General features: G+C 50.1%; 1 protein-coding gene across 10 annotated transcripts in view; it reads left to right on the top strand.

The window, feature by feature from the left end:
• Positions 1 to 19,991, top strand: part of SHANK3 (SH3 and multiple ankyrin repeat domains 3) — a 318,859-nt gene that overhangs the window by 40,532 nt on the left and 258,336 nt on the right. For all 10 annotated transcript variants that reach the window (XM_071734304.1, XM_071734311.1, XM_071734302.1 and 7 more), the window contains 2 exons: positions 10,939 to 11,142; positions 14,094 to 14,165. In XM_071734304.1, the coding sequence (XP_071590405.1) occupies positions 10,939 to 11,142; positions 14,094 to 14,165 (276 nt within the window). The remainder of the gene's footprint in view (positions 1 to 10,938; positions 11,143 to 14,093; positions 14,166 to 19,991) is intronic.

Here is a 19,991-nt window from a genome sequence, read left to right as displayed (position 1 = left end):
GCTGGTGTCTGGTTATGAGCACATTCCTCAGGGGTGGATGATGGGACTGGTCCCTTTTTGGGTTCTGCGGGAGGGTGGGAGTGAGATCCATGTCACCAGCCCTGGGAGCAGCTGGTAGGCAGGAGGGCAGAGCTGCTTCTCACTGGGACTCTGAGGGCTGGGCTGAGTATGACCTTATAGACTTGTTTTTTCTGTTGGTTGTGTTATTTCCGTAAATCTTTTCATTTTTCAAGCCACAGGGGCTTCTCTCCCCTATTCCCCTCTTGGGCTGGGGTGGAGTCATTGGATGAGAGAGCAGCTGCTGTAGTTTAGCCCCAGATTTGGGCTAAATGTGACACCTGAGGGGTGAGGGCAGGGATGGCTGCTCTCTGCCCAGCCACGGTGAGATCCACAAGGATCCCTGGGCCAGGCTGGGGTGGACATTGCTGTGGGGTGGTGGGGCCAGGGCAGAGGTTGAGTTCAGGTTTGCTCAGCCAGGGGAGGAGGTGGTGAAGGGTTCGAATCCTGGGGTCAGTTCTGGGCCCCTCAGGAGCATGAAGGAGATTGAGGGGCTGGAGAGTGTCCAGAGAAGGGAATGGAGCTGGGGAAGGGGCTGGAGAGCAAGGAGAAGGTCTGGAGAAGTTGTGAGGAGCAGCTGAGGACCCTGGGGGTGTTGATCCTGGAGCAGAGGAGGCTGAGGGGAGACCTTCTGGCTCTCTGCAACCCCCTGAGAGGAGGTTGGAGCCAGGGGGGGCCGGGCTCTGCTCCCAAGGAACAAGGAATGGGACAAAAGGAACTTTTGGCACAACTCAAGTGGTGCCAGGGGAGGTTTAGGTTGGAGCTGGGGAAGAATTTCTCCCTGGAAAGGGTTGTCAGGGCCTGGCCCAGGCTGCCCAGGGCAGGGCTGGAGTCCCCATCATCCCTGGAGGGATTTCAGAGCCCTGGAGATGTGGGGATGAGGGACGTGGGGCAGTGGTGGCCGTGGGAGTGCTGGGTTTGTGGTTGGACTCCATGATCCCAAAGGGCTTTTCCAACCAATCTGATTCTGTGGTTCAGTGATGGGGGCTGTGGCTGCCTGACAGGGCTGGAGGGGGCTCAGGCCAGGGCCAGCTCCTACCAGAGGTGCTGGGCTGGGACCAGAGGCACAAGCTGCAGGTAGGGACATCCTCCCATGCTCCCTGGTGGCAGTAAAAGTCCTTCACTGTGGGGATGGGGGGCACTGACCAGGGCCCGAAGAGGCTGTGGGGTCTCTGGTCTGGGGAATGCTCAGGGCTTATTCCAGCCCTGGGCTGCTGCCTGCCCCAAGCCAGACCAGGTTTTTCCAGGATCCGTCCCTAGTGTCAGCCTGTGACTTGCTGCCATGAATATCCACAGGGAACATGTGGTGAGGACTGAAGAGATACCAGTTCTTTGTCCTGCTTTGACTGTATGGGTTTCATAGAAATATAGAAACTGAGGGGTTGGAAGGGACCTTGAAAGATCCTTGGGTCCAATCCCCCTGCCAGAGCAGGTCACACAGGAACACATCTGGATGGGGTTGAATGTCTCCAGGGAAGGAGACTCCCCAGCTTCCCTGGGCAGCCTGGGTCAGTAGTTTCTCCCGACTTTTGTGCTGGAAGAGACTTTGTCACTGGTGGGTAGGAGTTAGTGTAATTCAACAAAAAGGATGCAATTGTAACAAATAATGTGTGTGTGCAAAATGTTGGAGCCTTAAGTATGAAGAGCAAGGATCCAGCCAAAAAGTGAGACTGGTTGTTGTAACCTGGAAGCAGAGGGACTGCAGGTTAATGTAAGATGGGTGAAGCTGTAGCTTTGGAGAAAGGAGTCGTGGTAAACTGTAACCCAAGAGTTATTGCTGCAATTCGAGTCAGATCCAGGTAGGGTGCTCTGACTGGGTTAAGCCAGCTGCCTGCTGAGGCACACCATGCTGATTTGTGGTTATGACTATGCAGGAGAAGACACCCGGGAGACCAATTTGGAGCCGATTGCCAAAGCCCGGCAGCATTCTGCTGAGCAGATCAGTGTGAGTGTGTCTAATGAAGATGTCCTGTCTGTCACCTTGTCTTGTGGTGTTTGTATCAGTTCCCAAGGAGATAATTCCTGTTTATCTTTTCTGTGACACTTCTGGTTTTGTCACATTCCTTCTCAGTCTTCTCCTTCCCAGACTGGAGATCCTTGTCTATTTAGTTGAGCCTCACACAGATTCCAATTCTGGCCATTGATCTCTTCCCCCTTGTCTGCATCTTTCCCACTCCTGGTATGGCCTTTCTGAAAGGGGAGCTGGGGCTGTGTATGGCCTTGAGGACCCAGGCACACCAGGGGCTCACACTTTCTGTTCCTTCTGTCCCTGCTATTCTGCTGGGCACCTGCAAAGCCCCCAGCCAGGTAGCAGCCAGCTCGGAGCCTGGCACTGTTAGCATTTCACTCATCTGCGGTTCATCTGCTGTGTTTTTCAGCTGTTTGGCCCAGTGGGATCCTTCTGTGGGTTTTGCAGTTGACTCTCAGTACCTTGGTTATTGGCTCACAGCCCCTCTTCCCTTCCCAGACCATCCCAGACCTGTGAGCAGCATAGGTACTGGCACTGGTCCTGAGGGACTCTGCTGTGAAAACTAACAGGCTGTGCCTGCCCCCCATGGCCCTTTCCCTCCTGCTCACCCCCCATGTCCCCCTCCTGCTCACCCCCCATGTCCCCCTCCCTCCTGCTCACTCCTTTGTCCCCCTCCTGCTCACCCCCCATGTCCCCCTCCTGCTCACCCCCCATTTCCCCCTCCCTCCTGCTCACCCCCCATGTCCCCCTCCTGCTCACCCCCCATGTCCCCCTCCTGCTCACCCCCCATTTCCCCCTCCCTCCTGCTCACTCCTTTGTCCCCCTCCTGCTCACCCCCCATGTCCTCCTCCTGCTCATCCCCCATGGCCCCCTCCCTCCTGCTCACCCCCCATGCCCCCCTCCTGCTCAGCCCCCATGTCCCCCTCCTGCTCACCCCCCCATGTCCTCCTCCTGCTCATCCCCCATGGCCCCCTCCCTCCTGCTCATCTTTCTGTGTGGTTGAGCCCTTTTCCTCCTCCCTGGGCAGCAGAGCTGTTCAGCTGATAGAAGCTCTCTGTAACAGGTCGAGCCCAGAAGGGAGGCTCAGGGAGACCTGATAATTCACAAGCAGAAAAACCCCAGTGGGTAAGGATTGGTGTTGGTGATGCAAAATAAGGCACATTACACAGAGAGATGTGAACTGCTTTAATGCCTGTGCAACAGGCTAAACTGAGTGCCTGGACACCAGAAAGGGACTCGGGGGTTCATGTAGCAAGTTGAGTTCCTTGTGGATCATAAAGGTTGATAAGGACCTAAATTTAGATTATCTCCTGAGTTCTTATACCAACAACCATGTCCATAAAGATTTTACAGAGGGATCCATAAGCTCTTTATGGATCAGGTAGTTAGGCTGTGTTAGAAATGCCTGTTTTGCAGTATGCAGAGTATAAAAACACAGAAGCAGGAGTAAATATATGACCTCTGTTGATAGTTTTTTCATAAACCTAAAAGTGATGGTGGAGTTATGAATAAAGTTGTGAGCACAGGTGCCATTAGAAATGCTCCAAAAGAGCCCCACTGGGCCAAACCAGATCTATCTGACCCAGTACCTGTCTCTAGCAGTGGCCAAAGGACATGGTGTTCAGGGAGTGCACAAAATCTTTCTTCATTCCCTTCTCTCCATGCTCCTCTTGCTTTAACAACTGCTGCTTTGGGGTTGTTAGACCCTAAACCATCTGCTTATTATTTTTAATATATACTTGTAGAGCAAATCAGACCTGGGGCCATTAAAAAAAATTATCTTTAAACTCATTTAAATACAGACTTTAGGTAAAGAGGGACTAATGCCACATCTAGGAAAGAGGGAGTGGATGTGGAGTTTGGCCCCCTGAAAGGGATGAAGAGGTCAAAGGGAACTGAACCCAAACTGCCACATGTTTTAGTGGAAAGCACTAACGTGATGCCAGCAGATGGAAAAAAGGGGAATAGTCAGTTGAGTCAGCCACAATATTTCATGGCTTTATATGACAGCTGGGAGAAAGATGCTGGAATATTGCCTCTGGCTCCTATTCTGCACTTTAAAAAGTGTATTTAAAATTAAAGAGGGTGCTGAAAGAGCAACAGAAATTAGTTGACATCTGGAAAAAATGCACTACAATTTTTGAACATCAGCCTCTTCTGCTCACCCTAAACAAGACTCAGAGGTGGCTGTTAAATGGGGGCTACCAGTGTAACAAGAAACTGAGTACTAAAGAGCTATTCAATGTCACAGAGAAAGGTGCAACAAGAAATAATTATTATATTGGAAGTTTAAACAAGGGGAATCAAATGAGAACTAAGACATACCTTTTTTTCCTTGAGGCTGAGTGTTTGATTATTACATTATGCATAGGAGGAACATGCTTTCTATTGTGTGATGTTTTTAGGCTCAGGTTGGATGCTTTTTAGGAAACTGTTAGCCAGATTCAGGTAATGGAGTTCATTATGGGAGTTCCTGGTTGAAGATTTCAGGGCAGTGACACACTACTCAGATGAGATGATGTTATGGGCCCTCTTGGCTTTGGATGTGCTGAGTCAGGGGGCATCCTGAATATGTGCTACCATGGCAACTACAGTATGCTTTTTTTTAACTTTATCCTTTAGTCCATTCTCATATTAAACTTGATTTCATTAGCTACTTTATACTGAGAAGTTCTGAATCTCTTTTGCAAGTTTTTTGTTTTGTTTTTTTAAAGACCTATCTATCCAACTAGCATTTCACAGTATTGATGCTGGCTGAAGAGAAGATCTTATTCCCTCTTTTCCAGAAGCTTTGCTCTACCTGGCTTTTTCTTTTTTTTTTCAGCCCTAGACAGAGCTAAACCTTCCCAGGCCCTCCTTTTCTGACTGATCACAAGTTAGACAAGTGGCTGGGCTTGTGGTTTTCCAATGAGCCACATGGGAAACATTCGCAGGTCTCTTGAAGGTAATAGTTATCTCTTTAACCTGTCTTGGGCTCTTTGGTGGGGTCAGCTTGATTTAAAGGTCCAACACTTCTGCATCTCCCTCTGTGCTGTTTTTTCTGTATGCAGAGTTCAACAGTGGGATGGAGTGGGCTGACAAGTTTGTCTTGTATTTCCATGCAGGTGGTTAATAATAAAGCTGTTGTAGCTCAGTGTAAGAGGGAGGTTTTGCCTGAACCAGTCACTTAGAGTTAATCAAGAGCTGAATCTTTTTGAACATTCATTTCAAGCTGTGTTTGTGTCAGAGGCAGCTGCTCCTCTGAAAGTGGTGGCTGGTGGGACTGTGGGATGGAGTTGCTGTCGCTGTCGCTGCTGCTGGGAAGTCGTGGAGGGCTCTTGGATTCTTATTTTTTAAACAAAGGTAACTGGATGGCTTCCTGGAGCAGGCCATGGATTCTGGGAGTTAGCAACATCCTTCCAGACTGACTCACAAGGAGCAACTGTTTCTCTGGAAAACCCATGGAGCCAAAACACTTTGTTATCTACAGCCCGAAACTGCAAGGAGGGCTCGTGTGCTGGGTGCTTTCCTGCTGGGGGCTGAGAACCTCCCAACTGCTCTTTATCTTGTTTCCTTTTGGTGGAGGCAGCTTCTCCCAGCATGGTGTTTAGCACAGTGGATGGCAGGGCCAGAGCTTTCCTCAGGAGGTGATCTAAGCCCAGAAATTCCTGTTGTTTTGCCAGCATACACAACGTGCTCTCTGAACTGGTCTCAGTTTGCCTTTCACCAGTAACCACCATGCAGGACACTTGTGCTGGTTTCTCCTCCATTAAAACACAGAGTGGTGGTTGCTCTGCCCTGGCCCCTGGATCATGTTCACAAAGGAACACAAACTGCAGTGGAGATGTTCAGCCTGCCCCATGGTTCCTGGCACGGGGCTGCTGCTGGGTCCCCAGCCCTGTCCCATGGGGCGATGTGGCTCCTGGGGGGGTGCTTGGGGTGATTCTTCATTGGGGTTGTCTTCTGGTTCTGATCCTTTCTCCAGCTGGTGGATGAGCAAGACCAGGAGTATCCTGTGGGATTTCACGTGCTGCAGGGGACCAGTGGTATCTGCCCCGGGTTGCTGAGAGAGCTTGTTACTGAAACTGCTGCTTTTAAATGGGGGTAGTGTCTGAGTAGTGTGTCGCTGCCCTGAAATCTTCAACTCCCATAATCAGGGGGGAAAAAAAAAGTCTAATTGGAGAAAACCAAACTTAATTTTTTAAGGAAAGGTGAAAACATTTCCTGGGCTTTTTTGCTTTATACGTCTGCTCTGTTCCTGTCGCTTTGTCCCAGTCCTGGTGTCACAAGGAGCTGCTGCTCACTGAGCACAAGTGCCTAGCTCGATGCTGCATGTACTCCAGCTCCCAGCTCAGATGTGGTGCGTTTGTCCATACTGCTCGGTGCCTCTGGTCACCTTTGTCTTCTTTCCCTTTACTTTTTTCCTGTTTCTGTTGTTTCCTGAAGGACAGAGCCACCAGGTCTGCACGTGGTGTAGAGGATCTGGATGTGCTGCCAATTCCTGAGTGTCACGGCATCCCTTTCTGCATCACTTCAGACCAGATCCCAGCACCAGCCACACATCACTCTGCTGATGAACAGGAAACCTGCCTGGTTGACCTTCACCTTTGTTTACTGTCTTCCTTCTTGGTTAGGGATCCAAAAGACTTTCTTGCTTCTGGGACTTCAGTTTATGGCAGTGTCACGGTTTAACACTGACCCAGCAATTAAACTGAATAACAGATGCACTAGTAATCCCTCTCCCCTCCCACACAAAGAAAGGAGAGAGAATAAGGGAGAGAGACTTATGGGCTGGAAACTAAACTACACAACTTTATTAAAACAGTAATGATGAATAGGATAAAATTACTAAATATATTCAGGAAAATCAGTCCCAGGTTCCTCCCCCCCAGTGACTCTCACGTCACCACCGAGGCTGCAAGGCAGCCCTGGGAAAGTCCAGGCTGGACTCCTGGGGTCAGCAGCAGTTGGGAGCTGGAGGCAGAAACACAGAGATTCAGGCTGGCACGGATCAGGAGCACAGGCAGAGGAATGGATGGAATCCTCCCAGGATGCTGAAGCAAACAGGGACAGGTGAAGAAGGGGAACCAGGAAGGGAAGGAAGAGATTTGACCCTTGTGATCCCTCAAATTTATACTGAGTATGATGTGTATGGGATGGAATTTTCTTTTTGGTCAATTCTGGCATCTATCTTGTCCATTCCTCCCCAAAGGAGGGCTTCAGGTGTGACCTTTTCACTCCTTTTCTCCTTCTGGAGGGTAAAATGTTCCTCAGAACTGAGCAGTGTCCTTGGCTCTGCACACCAGTCTCTAGCAATAACTATAAACATCAAGTGTTATCAGTCCCAGCAGCAGACACTGCCTGAGAAACTTGCTGTTAATTTCAGCAAGTGAAGCTACTTACAAGAGACTTAGCTGAATGCAAAAGTACAAGACAGAAAATCACCTTTACCCTGGCCCAAACCAGGACAGGCAGCAAGGGACCTTGCTGAAAACATTTCAGAAACGCATGTGTGTGTTGGAGGCTGCCCTTGGTCTGGTCAGGCTTCCTCTGGGCTCTCCTGGGTGTGAGTTGTGGCTCCACAGAAAATAAGGAGGCTTCTCAGCAATGTAAATGTTTGTCATGTTTTCTGTCTGTGTCCCTGGAACAGAGGCCAGGCCTTTGGCCCGAGAGCAGGGCAGGCTTGCAGGACGACTCCTGGGTCTCAGGGTCTCCTGCCTGTGCTCTGCTCCCTGGAGGGTTTGCAGGATGGGTGTGGAGCAGAGGCAGCACCGTGCAGTTGTGCTCCTAAATCTGTTGTGCTCATGCAGCTTACAGGGAGCTTTTATTTCTTGACTGTGAGACCCTTTACCTTGGCATCTATTGTGGCCATCCAGGAGCTCATCCCACAGCTCATGGGAGGAGCTCTGGGGCTCCTCCTTGGATGCTCCCCTGCCAGGGTTTCTTGCTGGCCTCACCCAGGTTCCATTGGGCCCTCGTCCCCTGCCTTTGTTAGTGTGGAGGAATTCAATACCATTGTCATCTTGCATGTGGTATGGCAGGATTGTGCTCCTTTCTGTTCCCATTCAGAGGCAACTCCCATTTTCTAAAGGAAAACTTTTATTTTGGATAGATTTCCTCTGCTCTCTCAGTTTGGTTGCACCATCTTTCTGTAGGGGCCTCTTAGAGGCTGCTTTTTCATTTTTGCCATCCATTTGCTCTGAGCTTCTGATGTGATATTATGAAATATACTCCCTGCTGCCTGCAAGCACATTACCTTTTCAACCACTGCTTTTTAATTTCCTTTCAACTCTTTCTCATTTGTGTGCTCTTCGTTGAAGAATTGTGGGGCTTTTTGCTCTTAAGGAATTGTTGAATATAAATTCTTTATTGTCATTATTGCAGGATGGCTCTTGAATAGATCTTGTCTGTCATTCTGTGTGTTGCTGGGGATTGAATCTGAAGCTCTGAGCTCTTTCTTCCTCCAGGAAGAAGTCATCTGTGCAGGCTAAAAGTTGAGAAACCATACCATTTTCTTTCAGGAGTAGTTCCTAATGTTTTCCATTGTTGTCATCAGACCTTATGATTGTATGGAAGAAAATATCACTTGTAACTGCAAGCTAGAGTGAGCAACTTGTTCTGAAAGCTGCTCCCACCCTGTCCTCCTTAGAGGGGGCAAAATGTGCCTGGTCCCCTTGCACCCAGAGCAATTTTCTCTGCTAATCCTGTCAGGTTGCAGAGCTCGAGCTGCCCAGAAATCCTTTCTGGCAGGGGTTTGCAGGGTCAGCCAGCAGCGCTGCGTCCTGCAGTGGAATAAGCAGCATCTCTGATGTGAGATAGTCATGAATGCATGTGATGGTGTTTGGTGAAACAGTCACGGGAGATGTTTAAGTAGCTGGATGATGCCCACAAAGGGCTGTGCAATGTTTTGACCTCACAGCTGAAGCAGCCTTTTCTCCCCTATGATTTCTGACGCAGGTTAAAGACAGAAAGAGACACGCCGCAGGGTGGAAGTTGTTTTCTCTCGTAAATATGAAATGTTAATGCTCCCCAGAGTATGTCTCTGCAGTATAAAGTTTGGTACAAAATTCAGAGGGTTTTATGCTGAGATCTTCTTCCAGCCAACCCTTGTGCTTGTGCACGTGTGCATGCCTGTTAGTGCTTTTTTCCATTAACTACATATTTTAACACCAAACAACGTAACAGTGAGGAAGAGTCCTAGAGGCTCAGTAAGCCTGTGGGAAGGTAAAGACAATGTTTATTATTTATTCATGCACCCCTGCAAGAGCAATGTTCATTCTGCCTCTCCTTGAGGCCTGGAGGAGAGCAGAGCTGGCATTTCTCAAAGGTTCTGCACTCCTGATTTCTTGGGCCAACAGCTCTCGCCCCTGATCCCTGCAGCAGAAGCAGCCCCAGGTGATGAGCACACTGCTGGGTGGTGGGGGCAGCCTGGGATCCATGGCACTGACCTCTGCCTGCAGCAGAAACACATGCTGCCAGCTGCTACTTATCCCTGACAGAGAAAAATGAGCTGTCACAGCATCTTGGTGCTCTCCCGGGTGACAGTGTGTGGCAGGCACCTGGCAGGGCAGCACTGGTGCTCTGCTGGCTCCTGCCCTGTGGCACTATCTTCTGCTTCCCTCTGGGCAAAGCTCCTTGGTTTTATCAGAGCAGTGCCCGTGTAATTCACAGAACCAAAAAGGGGATATCAAAGGGACAAGGGGGTGAGGTGCTAGAACAGGTTGCCCCCAGAAGCTGTGGCTGCCCCATCCCTGGCAGTGTTGAAGGGGTTGGATGGGGCTTGGAGCCCCCTGGGCTGGTGGGAGGGGTGGGCTGGGCTGACCCCCCTGGGCTGACCATGGCAGGGAGTTGGAATTAAGTGGGCTTTAAAGTACCTTCCAACCCAAACCATTCTATAATTCTGTGATTCTAAGGTACTGAAGCAGGCGCTGGGGTTGAATTTAGAAGTTGGAAGTGGGGCTGAAGGGGTGAGCGAGGATGTGCAATTAGTTCTGATGCTGGGGATGAGTGTCCTTCTCCCAGTCTGGTGGGGACTGGGACCCCTTGAGCTGCTGGGAGGGCTGAAGCAGCTCTGCTCTGGAGCCAGGCTGAGAGAGTTGGGGGTGTTGAGGCTGGAAAAGAGAAGGCTGCAATGGGGAGACCTTAGAGTACCTTCCAGTGCCTGAAGGGGCTCCAGGAAAGCTGGGGAGGGACTTGGGACAAGGGCCTGGAGGGATGGGACCCTCCGAGGGGGAAGGGTTTCCAGCTGCAAGAGGGGAGATGGAGAAGAGCACTGTGGAAGCAGGGGGATGGTCATTCACTGTTTTCCAGCACAAAAATCAGGTGCAGTAAATGGGGCTGGTGGGCTGTGGCTTTGAAGTGAAGCACTGAAACAAGTTTGAACACAGGACTCTGGTCCTCAGGAGGAGGAAAACTGCTCACAGTACAGGGAAACCTGCTGTGGTGGCAGGGATATATGGCTTTCCATGCAGGGAGCAGATGCTCTTCTCCTCCTCTCCTCCTACTGGGAAGACCTCATCAGGTGCCTCCAGGTCCTGGCAGGGCTCATGGTGCTGCCCTTCATCCCTCCTTTCTTTGCACACCTATGAAGTCTATGGTGGAGAAGTCAATAGACTCTTTACTATTGGGGCTTTCTAAGTGAAATGCCACTATTATACTGTTATTAAGTCATAAAATATTCTTGACTACTTCTCATATTTATTCATGCAGGGTTTGAGCCTGCCCTGCACCCCACACAATGCCTTAGGGGTGATCTGCACAGTCTCATCCTTCTGCAACTCTTTTTGCCCCCTTCATCCACTGACATGGAGAAGATTGTGGCTTTCCCATTCCAACCTTCTCCTGGTTCTCACTGTGACTGTCCCCAGGTGCAGCCATGGGGGACAGGACCTGGGTGATGCTTGGCTCTCACTGCCCTTGGTGTCTCTCCACAGAAGTGTCTGCGGTTGAACCCGGATGTCCCTGTGTGGGTTTCGAAGCAGCGCATCCTCTGCACGCTGAACCACAGCCTGAAGGATGTCCTGAACTATGGGCTCTTCCAGCCAGCCTTCAATGGCAGGGCTGGGAAGTTCCTGGATGAGGAGCGCCTGCTGCGGGAGTACCCCCTGAACCCAGACACTCCTGTCCCCTACTTGGAGGTAGGCATCTTCTTCTTCTCTTTTTTCATTTTGTTTTATATCTATTTTTAAATCTATGCTTGCATCTGTAGGTACATGTACCATATGCATATATGTGTGCACAACCGTGTAGGCTTTTTATGATACCTTCCACTGCAGGCTATGTAGGCACCACAAATATTGATGTCCCCTGTCCCCCTCCTCTTTTTTTCCCATTTCCCTTGCAGGAGTGAAAGCACAGAGATCTATGTGGGTGTATATTTACTCAGGAAGAATTCATTGAGGGAAAGCTGAAGCAAATGCTTCTGAGTTTTGGTGGCTGAAGACTGCTTGAGAGCTCCCTTAAATCTGCCACAGCCCCATAAAACAATCTCCTTGTTCTCTGACTCTGTTGAGAAAAATTTCTTTTTTTCTAGTGGCACATAGCTGTCATGAGAGGCTGCAGCGACAGAAGGAAAGCCAGGTACTAGGGGGGAAATCACAGGCAGATCTTTGAATATGAGGCTGAAGAACTCGAGTTTGACTGAAACACACAGAAGTCATGTGCTTTGACAGCAAATGACTGTCCCTGAATGGACCTCACTTGTTTGATGAGCATGGAGGACAATCTATACTGTTTTCTGTTCCAGAGAATTAACTAGAGCAGAAATTAACTGAATTAACTCTGTGTTTACATTCACTATAGGTTTTGCCTCGGGCTGGGATTCAGGTGGTCACATGTATGTGTTTATTATAAGTGACCTGCAGTACTGACTGTCACTGTGGACATCCCCTGTGGCTCTAATGAGGCTCTAGATACCTGCACGTGGGCTTCTAAATTTAGGAATCTTGTGCTATATTTTGCCCACAAAGTCTATTTAGAAAGCATTACATGCTTAAGCTGCACAAGCTCTTGTAAATGCAAGCACAAATGCTGTTATTATAACTTAACACGGACTAATTTGAAAGAAAGTGCAGCACAGTTTCTTAGCAAACTGACATTTAATGTAGACAAAAACACTTGGAACAATATTAAGAATGCTTGCAAATAAACCTATGAGGTAGTAAATTCCTTAATGTTCCTTACACGGGCTTTAATGCATTGTTTTTGTATAATTTAGCATAATGTCCATACTTAATGTCTTAGCAAACACATCTAAATGCAGACTTGCCATGGTGTTTGTTATGTGTCATTTTAATTCTTTATAACATGGTAAGAACGGCAGCTGAGAACTTGAGAACCCTATTGGAAAATCAAAAATCCTATTCACTTCTATTATCAGCTCTGCTGATACCACTGGGGTTTCTTGAATGCAAAAGATAAATTAGCCCTCAGGCTGCATATGGAGGTAATCAGGTAACCGAGGAGTTTCTGCACACTGACAGAAAATTTACATTAAACGGAGGTATCTGCAGTAGTTCCCTGGAGAAGTGGGCTGCTGTCTCTGTGCTGTGCCAGGCAGAGCTGCTCCATGTTCATTTATGGGGATGAAACAGCAGCTGAAGCACAGGGCAGTGGTGATCCAGAAGCTTGTCCTGGGGTCAGCCCATCCCTCCTGCCTTTGGGGATATCAGCTCTATCCCATATTACCTTACTGGTTGGTAACTACTGTCAGAAGCTTATTGTGTCCTTCCTAATGAGGCAGTTAATGCATTTGCATGCCAGATACTCCATTGTGTTCTTAATCACTGTTACTAATCACTATAGTTCAGGCACCTTGTAAATTTGGAGGAGACTTGGAAATTCTCCTGCTTCTGTGACCAACTCACTCAAGCCCAGTCCAGGGGTGAGCTGTGGGGGCTGGAAGTGGAGCTCCTTTGCAGCCCCTCAGCGTGGTGCTGGTGTTGATGCTGGCATGACTACCTAGGGATGCCCGGAGGATCCCTGTTGCTAGTAGCATCAGCGGGAAAGACCATTTTTAACTTGAAATTATTAGGAAAAGTAATCATGTATGAAAACATCTGCCCAGTAGTACAAGTTTGTGACAGACTGGAAATGTGCTAATATTTTGCCAGGATTGAAAAGTAAGTGGGATGAGCTTAGTAACTGCAGTCCAAAGATAACTTGGTGTCAGTTCCAGCTGAAATAATGAAATGTTGATGGGGGATTAGGTTCACAGCTATTCAAAATCTCAGAATACAATTCATGCATTGAAAAAAGATCTAGTCAAACAAATCCAGTTTCATTCTTTAAGGAAACTGTAATTCTGCTTGATAAAGATAACTATACAAAGGTAGGAGCCACTTGGGGGTTCTTGATTTTGTTCTACACAGCATTCAGATTCAGGATTAGTACCAGAGAACATCAGTGGGACAAGTGCCACTGGCTAATTAATCAGTGATAAAGAGGAGTTGTCACTGCGAGCATCACTGCATGGATGTATTTCTCATGGGTACTGGTGTCAAACTTGAGGTGGTTACCCCAGAGATCTGGGTGTGAATGTGTAATAACTGATGATAAAATCAGGCTAGGGAAGTTTGGCAGAGAATATAATGTCTTGGTCATTCAGTGAATGGTGGTCCCATTGGAGCAGACTGTGGGAGGCAGTCACTGTACTTGAGAGGACCAAGGCATGGCACAGAAAAGAGCAGCAGAAATAGTCTGAAAACAGAAAAGATGCCTTAGTGAGAGCTTTACAGCTCACCCTGCTTGCAGGGAAGTCGACTTCAGACTGCCTGTGTAAGAACCATCCTGGGAGAAGCACTCTGCTGTGAGAGATCCCGAATTAATTAGGAAGAAGCGGAACAAAACCCAGATGGTCTGGAAGCTGAAGCCAGACAGATTTATAAGAAAAACTGGTCAGAATTTCTCTAGAGAGGGAAGCAATTAACTATTAGAGCAAATTATGAGGGAGAACAGTGTATTCTCTATCTGTTTTTGTTTTCAGACTCGATGTCTTCTTGCAAGATGATGTTTGCTGGAGCTGCTGGAGAGCAGTTTAATGCTGAGTGGGTTTTGTTCCTCTCATATCTGACTTTCTTCCCTCTTGCAGTTCCGGTACAAGAGGCGTGTGTACACCCAGGCGTTGCTGGATGACAAGCAGTTTGCCAAGCTCCACACAAAGGTAAGTCTGGAGTTCAGCTGGCAGCCTCAAAGCCATGATAGTGCATCCAGCTGCCATGATGGTGGCCTGTCACAGGGAGCATACCAGGTTTTGGGATGTTTCAGTCTTCCCTGCTTGCCAGATGGCAAAACACTCAGGAAAAACAGGTAGTGCTTGCTGAGCTCTGGAGTGGTCCGGGTTGGGGTGCAAGCTGAAGGACCTCATCAAGCCCTGGGAGGGTGCCCATGCAGGGACAGACTTGTGCTGCTTTGGTGTGCTGGCAGGCAGGTGTGTGGTGGGACCAGGTTCTGCAGGAGAGCCGGGGGTCAGCTTTCCCTTGGGGGGCTGAGGAGGAGGAAACCATGATGGATCAGCTGAAGAGAAGCTTTCTTCACTGGCATGGAGGAGTCACTGAGTGCCTGTAGAGCACAATGGTGTGATTGAGGAACACCCTTCCCTCCCTCTGGTGGGAGGCTGCTGCACGCCTCTGCCTTGCACACGGGCTCCTCGCTTTGTCTCTGGCTTTAACCCATGCGTTTGGGTCAGGATTTTGCTGTCAAGATCCATGTGTGCAGTGGGAAGAGCTCTTGGTCTGCTGCAGCCCCCACATGTCACCATGGGCAGTGATCAAATCATGTGTCAAGGTTAACCGTGTTGGCATCTGGGTGTCAACAGAACAGGCAGTGTGGCAGGAATGGTGGTTCTGCATGCATGGGTGTTTCCTGGGAGGAGAGACACCCCACCACAACCACCAGGCTCTGCAGTCAGGGATATATTCCAGTTGGCACAGCTGAGGGATCAGGGATGGTGAAGGTGGTCAAGCCAAGGGACATGTTGGCTGGATTGCTCTTCCTCTAATGATCCTCCTACAGTGATCCCATGATGTCACTTCTTGCCTGAGAAATTAAAAGCAGTGAGTGTGGAGAAGTCTGGAGCCATCAGAAGGTTTCTGCTGCCACTAGTAATTGTGTCTTGAGGTGACACATGGCCCTATGGAAATTTTGATGGTTCCTGTGGGGCCAAGGTCAGCAGTGTGTGGTCACTGTGGGACAGGAGGAAGGATGGAGATTATGGCAGCACAGTATGGCTGTCACACATCTGGGTGACTCTAAAGCACTGGGCAGCACTGGAGCTGCTGCGTGGCATGGGGACACCCACAGCCCCCATCATGTCTGTGGGGAAGGGCTGGGGCAGGGGATGGTAGTGTGGGCATGGGGGTGGCTGGTGCGTGGCAAGCTCTGTGCTGGGAGGGCTGTGCTGAGAGAGGCTTTGGAGGCTCTTGTTTAGGATGGTTGAGGGGCTGGTCAGGACCCCGAGGCTCACAGCTGCTTCCCTTCTTGCTGCTCCCTCAGAAACCTCCTGTGTAGAGCAACTGCTTCCCCCAAGGGCTGGGCAGCCTGTGCCTGTTTTCCTTTTGCCCTCTGACAAGACACATGCTGTTGTCTGCCCTGACCCTTCTCAGCTGCTCAGCCACTCTTGTCCCTCATCCAGTGGCTCTGGGACATGGACAGGAGGTGTCCAGGGCTGGGCTGTGCCTCCTCCTCAGCCTCCTGGCAACCCACCTTGCTGCTGGGCACAGGGTGCCCATGTATGGCTCCTGCTGTGGGTCTGCAGGGTGTTGCTTTGCTTCTTGTTACATCTGCTCTCCAAGAGATGGGAAGTCAAGGAGCCATCAATTTTCAGTGAAGAGGTATGACAGCAAGAGCTGAGCTAGATGGAGCCACAAATGTAAAGCAGAAGAGTAGAAAACCTTTTCCCAAAGCCTACCCCAAAGGTGAAAATCTAGGAAGAAGCAGGTCTTTCTTTGGTTTGTAAGCAGCAGCTCCTCTGTCTTTGCTTTGCAGAGCTGCAGAAGCAAGAGACAAAATGCTGATAGGGTTCAGGTTTGACTCAGGAAGATTAAAGTCACAAGGCTTCTGTCTAGTGAATAAGAATATGCAGGCAGCAGATCTGGAAAGTTCTCAGCATCTTCTTGGCACCAGGAAGCATGAATCATGGTCCTGCCCAGCCTTGCCAGCGGGGACCCTTCCTGCTGGAGGCAGTGCTGGAGGTGCCCACCACAGGGGCTCCCAAGCAGCAGTGGCTGAGGACTTCCCCTACGAGTGTGTAGGAGCCATAAATGCACTTTATTCAATATTCTTACTTAATCTCCATGCTTTAATTACTACTTAAAAAACAAATTCCCCTTCATGTTCCTTTATTTTTAAACTATTCCTTGCCAATAAAATATAGCATCTGTGTGAGATCCTGCACCTCCTCTGCCTTCTGCTCCCCTCAGGAAGATGCTGAGGAGAGTTTCCTTGGGCTGGTGTTTCCCCAGAGTCCGTGGGTGCTGTGGACCTGGCCCAGGGGATGTGAGGGAGGCAGTGGGGTGGTAGCACCAGAAGGGGCAGGAGCAGGAGCTGTGCCAGCCACGCAGGGGTGGATGCTGCTTGGCTGGGCGAGAGCAGAGTGCGTGTCTGCAGCCTCCTGAGGGGCAGAGGGGGACACGGGCTAGGTTCTCCTGGCTGGGATGGAGGCTGGATGAGCAGAGACAAAACCAGCAAGCTGCTGGGGGCCACAGACCCTGAGCCATGAGCATGGTACTGCCTGCTGAGGCTCCTCTGCTACGGGAACACCTCTGGGTGAAGGGACACATGAGGACAGTCCTGTCCTCCTGGGCCATCACCCTGTGGGGACACTGGGTGCTGGTGGCCAGGACGGGAGGGAGGTGTCTGAGGGGCCACTTGGGAAGCAGCTGTTCCACTGCTGCGGGTGGGAGAGGCTCAGGTGTGGGGCGGCTGCTGCTGTCTCCACACTGGGAGACCTCCTGGGAAGTGGACACATGGGGGTGAAGCATCTGTGGCAGGGTGCAGGCTGTGTGTGGCACTGAGGGTGTGGGGCTTTCTGGTGGTTTGTAGTGATGCCTGACTGCTCGGGCAGTGAAATGCCACTTTTTCTGAGATTCAGTAATTTGAAGGGCTGTGGAGGATTAGCTCTCAGGTCTAGCAGGATGGTGGGACCTCTCCTGAGGCTTGGTGTGTGAAAAAGGTTTAGGCCTGTGGCTAAGGCTTTTACTGGAATGGGAGCAAAGCAGGAAAATGTTCAGAGTTTAGAGTCTGTCTTTTAGTGGCAGAATACACTAGTTGGATCTTTTAATGACCTTGAAACACGAGTCTTGACTGCCATTAAAAGAAACAAGAAAAGCAAAAATAACTTATTTTGAGTGCCAGTGGACTTGTTCTAAGTGGGGATTTCTTGTACTGCTAGCAATAACAAAACGACTTGGTAAAATCAGTCAATCAGCCTCAGTCCCTTGCACCTCATGGGACCTGCAAGCACTTACATTTCTGCTGAATATTTTTCTCACTGAATAATAGCAGACCATTTAGAAATGGGAGTGCAAAGAAATGCATGTTAGAAAAGGGCAATCCCATTGAGCTTAAAACCAGAAATCTGTGCAGAATATTGGCATTCACCAAAATGTCCACAGAGGATGTTGTACTTCCAGGAGGCTTGGGATATTACCACCTTGAAGGGGAAAGAATCAACATACTTAAAATACATTTAAAGTAATTATTAGGAGCACATATGCTATCACTCTTGTAGGTGACTGCAGTGCTGCTGTGGATGGGGATTCTCTGCTGCTTCAGACTCCATCTGCAGAGGAACAGCAGCCCCAGCACGGGGCTGGAGGACAGGCTGCAGGCAGGCTGAAGGTGAGGGAGTAGTGAAGAAGCATCAGTTTGGTGGACAACACAGGTGACAGGTCCACAGTGTGATTGTCACCACTTTTCCTGTTGGAGCTAGTGCACCAGAGGGTGGTTGTAGGAGGAGGGGATGGTGGCACGGTTCTGGGAGCAGCGGGACGTGGGGGACATCTAGACCCAAGAGACATCTGGGTGAAGGCATCCATGACTATGGTGATGCCAGGAGAAGGCAGTAGAAAGCCAATGTAAGCTGTGAAGGATCTCAGGAGGAGATGGGGCCACTGGAGCTGGATGTGTGTGCCAGCATGGCATGCACTGCCAAAGGCTGCACCCACTTTCAGGATGCAGGGCATGTGATCACCTGGAACAGAGGAGATTTTGTTTCAGTAGTGGCTGAAGGTGATCAAGGGCAAAGATTCAAGACTGAATATGGAGAATAGGGTGGTGTCTTGCTGTTTCCCACTGCCATCAGTGCCATTTGTATCCAAGGCCACCTCTGCAGCAAGAAACATTGCACCTCATCAGCTGGCATATCAAAGCTGGGTGGAAGCCAGGCCTGTCCTACTGCAGGAGACCACTCACTTTTCCCTGGCATCTCCTTCTCTGCCCAAACAAACTAATGAATGAGGGGCAGGACAGCAGGATCTGATGTCTGAGAGCATGTGGAGGCTGCCCTGGGTGACCACAGACCATCTGGCCCACCAAACTCCTCTGGTAACAGCGCACCCCCATTTCAGTGTGTCTTTGTAGAGAAGCAGAAGGGTAAAAGTGACGAAGTTGTGGAGATAAAAGCAGTTTAACAGGTAAAGCAAAATCAGGAATTAATCCACTGCTTCCTCCGGACAACAGGGCTGCATCACACATGAGGGTGACTGGGGAAGACAAATGCCATCACTCCCAATGCCCCTCCTTCCCCAGGTTTTGCCAAGCACCATGTCCTGTGCTCTGGGACATCCCTGGGTCAGTGGGATCAGCTGTCCTGGCTGTGCGCCCTCCCATTCCTGGTGCCCCCCTAGCCTGCTGTGGGGCACTGTGAGGAGCAGGAGAGCCCGTGGTGCTGGACACATACTTGTGTTGTCATCACTGTTTCCAGCACAAACCCAAACCACAGCCTCATACCAGCTACCAACAGGACGTGCTGTCTCCTCATGAAAGCCCAGGCATCCTGGCCACATCCCATGCAGAGCAGGGGTCCTCACCAGGGAGGCTCTGCCAGGAGGAGATTGCCAGGGAACAGGGCTCTGAACCTTGGGAGAGCAAGAGTTGTGACTTCTGCTGCCAGACAGATCCCAGTGGAGTCATAGATGCTGCCAGGAGGGCAGTGGGGACTGCCCTGCTCTTCTCTCTTCTCTCTTCTCTCTTCTCTCTTCTCTCTTCTCTCTTCTCTTCCCTCTCTCCCCTCTCCCCCCTCTCTTCACCTCCCCTCTCCCCCCTCTCCCTCCTCTTCTTTCCACACCTGGGGCTGTGTTCTGCTGGTGCTGGGGGTTTGGCCCACCCAGCAGCCTGTGGCTAGATGTGCTGGTGGTGTGTGGTGGGATAGGTTATTTGGTGTTTCTGTGGGAGTCAGCGAGGTGGCAGTTTGCTGCTGCCTGTGTGAGAGCGTGTCAGGCAGGGATGAGCTTGGGCTTCTCCAGCCTCTTCCAGGACCCGTGACCCCACCACAGCTGCCACACTCTGGGAAGCAGGTGGCTTGTCTTAATTCCAGCTGCCGTTTGGACTAAACTTGACCCTTAAGAAAAGATTTGCCTTTCCTCAGTGCTGAAATTGCTGGAAAGATCAACAAGTTCCTGTCATGAAGGGCTCCTGCAGAGCACCCGAGCTGGGGCCTGTGGTTGGCTTCCCCCAGCACCCAGCCCACCCTGAATAGCGACTGACAGAATAATTTCCCTGTGAGAAGAATATCTCATTTATTTTCTTTCATTGCGATTCAAGAGAGAGAAGCTTGTTGCCTCACACCAGTTTCCTCTCAATAAGCTTTTCTTTTCTGGAGGGTGTTGATTTTTTCCCTGTGTGTTGGTGCTCGCAGAGGATGATGGACTGTGGCGTGGCAGCTGCCAGCTGGGTGCTGGAGCTGTGTCCCGGCCCCAGGCACTTTGCCAGCACCAATCTCCTTCACACTCTGTGAACCAGAGCCTCCGAGTTGCTCAGGAGTCATCTG

This window comes from Heliangelus exortis, chromosome 1, assembly GCF_036169615.1.
Source record: "Heliangelus exortis chromosome 1, bHelExo1.hap1, whole genome shotgun sequence".
Taxonomy (NCBI): domain Eukaryota; kingdom Metazoa; phylum Chordata; class Aves; order Apodiformes; family Trochilidae; genus Heliangelus; species Heliangelus exortis.
This window is presented reverse-complemented; position numbering and strand designations above follow the sequence as displayed.